This window comes from Acyrthosiphon pisum, chromosome X (assembly GCF_005508785.2).
Source record: "Acyrthosiphon pisum isolate AL4f chromosome X, pea_aphid_22Mar2018_4r6ur, whole genome shotgun sequence".
NCBI lineage: Eukaryota > Metazoa > Arthropoda > Insecta > Hemiptera > Aphididae > Acyrthosiphon > Acyrthosiphon pisum.
Genome location: NC_042493.1, coordinates 39,841,224 through 39,847,301, shown reverse-complemented (window position 1 = coordinate 39,847,301; position 6,078 = coordinate 39,841,224). Strand labels below are relative to the sequence as shown.

Genomic DNA, 6,078 nt, shown 5'->3' with positions numbered 1-6,078 from the left:
TCTTCCATGCATTTTAGCGTTTATTCCAAGTCTGGGGAACATTTCATGCGCAGTGTTATCGAGCTGACATGCCTGTTTATTTAGTCATGGAGTTTTCTATCAGCTCTTTCTTGTCTCGTTTCGAAGATAGTTCAGCTACAATTTTCTTAGATTTGGTGTTGAATTTTGATTGAACACGATACGCATTGATGACATCAATTTCCACCTTTAACGATTTTGCAATTTTTTCAACTGTATTTTTACAAACTTCATTAGTTACTTCCGGTACGTTCACAATTTCAACGAAATTGTCAAGCGATTTTTGTTCAAGGATATTCATTTTTTTCTGAAGTATACTAAGATCATTTCCCAAGTTATAATTTTGTTCTTTTAGAATTCTGTTTTCCTCCCTCAAGTCTTTCATAGACTGAAGAAGTTCTTTTAGTTGATTCCCAAACGTATCAAACTTTTCACTCATAAAATTAACGGAGTCCGTCAAATTTACGAATGATTCGTTGTTTACTATTTTTGCATCAATCCCTTTTTCAAAATTCATAGTAGGCGATTTCGTATTAGAGTCGTTAATGAACTTGCACCTTACACAATTCCATTTTTCGACATTTTTTGAAATGTAGCTTCTCGTAACTGCACACATCCAAAATGAAAATAACCATTGCATGTAAAACATTTCAATTCATCATCCTCATAAATATCGATGTTACATGTATTGCACAACATTTTACCGTAGGTAGATAATTGAATTAAATATTATAAAAGAAGATAAGCAAACATTAATTGCACTATTCACGCACGTCTACACAGAATTATAGCGAATTAAAATAAGATAAGCGAGCGAACTAAATGAACTAAATGTCTGTGCGCGTCGGCTAAATAATCGTAACTGGATAATTAAAGTATTTGATATTTTTAAATTTCGTGAAGTTACTAAAAAAGATGATTTTCCGCTTACAAACAATGCGGATACTCAAGAAAAAAAATGATCAACTAGTAGATGATCCAGATCCATGTAGCACTCAAACAGAAACCATTCAGGTTCAGGACAGACCCATTGAAAAACCCTTTTCACTTGTATCTAGCTCAACATTTGCAAATAGTTTAGATACAGATCTTGGAGATATGGACTCGGGTCCTATAAGGCCTATGTTAAAGGTAAGTAAATATAAAAATATTTTGTTATTGATGAATACTATTCTTTGATTATTAAATTAAACTTAGGTTTATCCAAAAACCAAATTTGACACACAAAATCGTTCATTCACATCAGTTTACTATACACATTTTTATTGGCTTGAGTATAGCATTAAAATTAATGCAGTATTTTGCTTTGCTTGCCGCATCTTTTCAAATGACTATGGAAATTCAAAAACATTTTTACTATTACTGGATTTTCTAATTGGAAAAAGGCAAGTTATTTTCACAATTAAACTTCTAATTTACATTTATAATATTTTAATAACAATTTTTAATAATTGAAGACAATTACATATTTACATATGATTGGTATTTATTCATTTTTTTCTGTAGATTTCATCTAAATTAAAATGTCATGAATCTACTAAAACTCATTTAAATAGTCTTACCAGAATGGCTGAGTATAAAAACAGTAAAATAAATGGGTCAATAATATCTAAAATCAGTTCTTTTCATCAACAACAAATCATCAAAAATCGCAACTATTTGTTAAATTTAGATAGTTATTCAGATAGCCCATCATACATAATTCCTGAAATAAAAAGAAAGTTGACTAAAAATTTAACGTAAAAACAATATATACTTAATTTACCTAGATTCGTAACAAATTCTACTGATGTTAGAATACGTTTTAGCCCCACATATTTAGATCTTGCTTTTGAGTCTCTCTCTAAATCATTAGTCGCTTTGGAAAAATGATCAACTAGTGGCACATAATTATTCCAAACTGCTTTTAATGTTTTTTCACTAGAAGCAACCCATCTAATAGTGAAGATTTTACCAATATGTAAGAGTTTCATTTCTAATGATGTATCACTCTTACTAAGTTCATGCATGTTTTTGGGTGATTGATGATACAATGCATATATTTTTTCTATGAACGACTGGAAATGATTTTTTCCTTGAACTTCTTTTAATGTATCAGATACTGCTAATTCTAGTCGATGGTTACAGCAATGCCAAATTATAATGTTGGGATACATGCTTGCATTGCCAAGGGATCCTTCCACGCGCCACAGTATTATTGATAAGGAAAAATATATTTAATACCCATTATCATAGACATATTATATCTATGCCCATTGCCCACTACTTACTCAGTTATATGATAATAAAATAAATACAAAAATGTTCGTTGGTGAACTTGTAGGTAATATTTATATAATATAAACTATTATATTGCGTTAATTATAATGAAACATTTTCTATGTAGGTACGAACATTTTTTATAATACAGACAAATACGAACATTATACGATAATTATACGAACTTTCTCACATTTTAATCTGGCAACACAGCGACGGGACGGTACTGTGGTTATCTAGTCATTTAACTAGATAGTGTGGTACTGTGATAACACGTTCACTGTCCGATGACCCATATGTGGTTCATGGTTTATTTCTTGATTAGTCCCTATGGAAAATTGATAAACAGTACGCGCTAGTCCACTTCGATAAAATTATTTTTGATTATATTTGGAGTGCCAGAGTAAGCTACATCTATAAACAATGATAAATAAAAACCAGTTATATTTAAAAATAGCATGACCCATATGTGGTTCATGGACTTGAAATCAATACTTTTTTTGTTTATAGTTCATGACCCGTATGTGGTACATGTTAAATTGTTACGTAAAATATGCGTATATTATTATTTTTACATGGGATTTCCTCGGATTCTTAGATACTATTTAAAATGTTTGTTATTATACTTGACGTACAGTTGTATAGTATAACAGTAGAACAAAAACACATTAGTTGCGTACGTGGTCTTATTATTGAAACAACTATGTCATCGAAATCGCATAATACTTTAAACGTGGACGATATTGAACGTGAATTGGAGAATAGTGACACAGAATTTGAAAATTACGACAGTGACAGTGATCCTGAATATTTGATGTCTGATGGAGGATCTGATTCAAATGATGAAGAAGTTGTATCACATGGTGATCTGGCTATAGATTATCTAGAAGAAGACTGGTCAAACACTGTTTTGAATTTGGGCGGAGTTGATTTTACTGGTAAGTCTGCTGGTTTACTACATGAAATAGTAATAGAAGATTCTACAAATATTTTGAAACCGATAGACGTATTTTTTAGTATTATCGATAATGACATTTTACTTTTAATGTGTAATGAAACAAATCAGTACGCACACCAGAGGCTAAATAGTGGACCAGTTAGAAGAAGTAGTAGAATGTCTAGATGGAAAGATGTAGATATTGATGAAATGAAAAAGTTTTTAGGTGTTTTGATGTTTTCTGGTGTTGTTGTCTTTCCTACTTATGAATCATATTGGAAAAAAGACAGTCTATATTATCATGAGTTATTTCACAAAATTGGCATGAGCTATAATAGATTTATAATTATTTTAAAATGTTGGCACTTTGTAGACAATAATATTGCTAGAGATAATACAGACAGGTTATATAAAATTAAACCGTTAATGGATATGGTTTTTCAAAATACACAAAATTTGTTCACTCCAGGAGACACATTAGTTCTTGACGAATCTATGATAGCTTTTAGAGGAAGACTTTTATTTCGTCAATATAACCCGTCAAAATCCCATAAATATGGTATCAAAATGTACAAATTGTGTACACCTGAAGGTTTTACATGGGCTTCTAGTATTTATTGTGGTACAGGACCTAATTTAGGAACTCTGGATAAGCCGGGAACAGTTGTGGTAAATTTAGCTGATAGTTTACTTGATGAAGGCTGTTTGATAATAACAAACAATTTTTATACGAGTGTTCCACTTGCTGAATATCTTTATGGTCGAAAAACTGATTTGTGTGGTACTTTAAGAAAAAATCGAAAATGGCTTCCAGTAGATGTAAAAGAAAAAAAATTGAAAAAAGGGCAGTTTATAGCAAGACAAAAAGAATTTATTACAATTTTAAAATGGCATGACAAAAGAGATGTTTTGATGTTATCTACTTGCCATGGAGATCAATTTCAAAATACAGGAAAAACAGATAGAAAAGGAAATACAATAACAAAACCAAAAATGATTTTGGATTACAATAATACAAAACAGGGAATCGATGTTTCAGATCAACTAAGCAGTTATTATAATCCACAACGAAAATCTCTTGTTTGGTACAAAAAAGTTGGTATGGAATTACTATTTGGAATAACAGTTGTAAATAGTATGATTATTTTCAACAAACAAGTAAACAAGAAACTTTACTTTCATTTACCGAATCACTGTCTAGAAGTATTTTGTGTACAGAGGTTACAGACAAATCAGAATCTGTGAACATTCAAAAAAATATTTCAATGCATTTTCTTGAACAGTTTGATAGACAAAATGGAAAAATACAAAGAAAAAGATGTCATGGGTGCTATTCAAGTCTTCGTGAAGATGGACAGTTGAGTGCAGAAGAAGCTGGAAAAAAAGCAAAAAAAGTTAATACAAATTGTAAAGTATGTGGTCATACTTATTGTTTGATTTGTTACAACAAAATCCATTAGTTTTACGAATAAAATGTAATGAAATATAATATACAATAAATAATTTATATATATTATGCATGTATTTTTATTGGCTTATAACAATTACAAACATATTTAAACTATATATCATTAGAAAGCTTATCATCTCCCTAGTCTAAATGTGTTATTATGGATTTCATAGCATGAAGTCCATTCCAATAAATCAACAGGGAAATAAATGTATGAAATGAATCACATATGGGTCATGGACTGATGAAATAGGTTTGACATGACCCGCATATGGGTCAAAGGACTGATCAGTTTTGATTTAATTTAACACACGGACAGGTTCAATAATTATTATTTATTATTCAAAATATTCAAATGTAAAAATTAACAGATACGTTAAGTAATTAAAATAAGTATATAGTGATGTTCGTACTTAGTAATAGTAACCGTAACAGAAAAGTTATAATAATGAATGCCAAAGACTTAAAAGACTTTTTCAAACAGTATAGATGTCCTAAACCATGTGTTGAACAATATAATACAATAACAGGTACTAAAATATTCTACTTTAACTCAGTTGTAACTTATAGTTATACCTTCAAAAATATAATATGCTTTGCATTGCTTCGCAATGATGAAGTTAATCATAAAAAACTGAAATCTGTTGAAAGAATTGGTGTTGCTGAGGACTCTGGTATTGCTAAATCTTTAATTTTCTTATATACCTATTATTTTTATTTTTGATTTTGTCACATTATTATTTTGTAGTTGTGCAATATTTCATGTAAAACTATTAATAAGAATTTAATATAAGTTTAGCGGTAAAAGAAACATTAAGAATTTTAATATTTCATTAAGTATTTTTATGTATAAGTACTTATATTTGGCTTGCTTTGCTTAGAATAGATGATGTTGTTAAAGCAAACAATTTATTAGTTGAAGAAGTTGATGCTTGTAAGGTTATTGCTACTGCTAAGTCTGATACTATTTATAATACATCTATGGACTCTGATAATGGTAGTATAATATTAATCACGATTAAAGATAGTATGGTTGCCTAACGAACTATGATCAGAAATAATTTAATGATGCTCATAGTTTCTTTTATTATCAACGATACTCTAGAAGCTTTTACTAGTGCTCATAGAGTAAAAATTAAGTAGTAGCCACTACTAGGCATACAATTATATGATTTATATATATATATATGGTTCAATATTTAAACGCTTTGAGCGCCAATGCTCGGTTCCGCTAGTCGTTGTGATAACAAGGAAACTCGGTGCATCACTTTATTATGGTTCGTTGTGCAACCATACTATCTATAATCGTGATATTAATTATGTTTATAAGAATTAAGAACAAAAAATTTTAAATTTATGTCATATGTATATTTTTTAGTGACCTAATCTTGATCTTGGTTTTTATATACAAGTC

General features: G+C 29.7%; 1 protein-coding gene across 1 annotated transcript; it reads left to right on the top strand.

Annotated features, from left to right (window-relative positions):
- The first annotated feature begins 2,980 nt into the window (after positions 1-2,980).
- On the top strand, positions 2,981-5,705 carry LOC103309328 (piggyBac transposable element-derived protein 4-like). Its single transcript, XM_008184505.1, has 5 exons — positions 2,981-4,120; positions 4,238-4,349; positions 4,433-4,626; positions 5,464-5,465; positions 5,546-5,705. The coding sequence occupies exons 1-5, from the start codon at positions 2,981-2,983 to the stop codon at positions 5,703-5,705; spliced, it is 1,608 nt and encodes a 535-aa protein (XP_008182727.1).
- Positions 5,706-6,078: the final 373 nt, after the last annotated feature.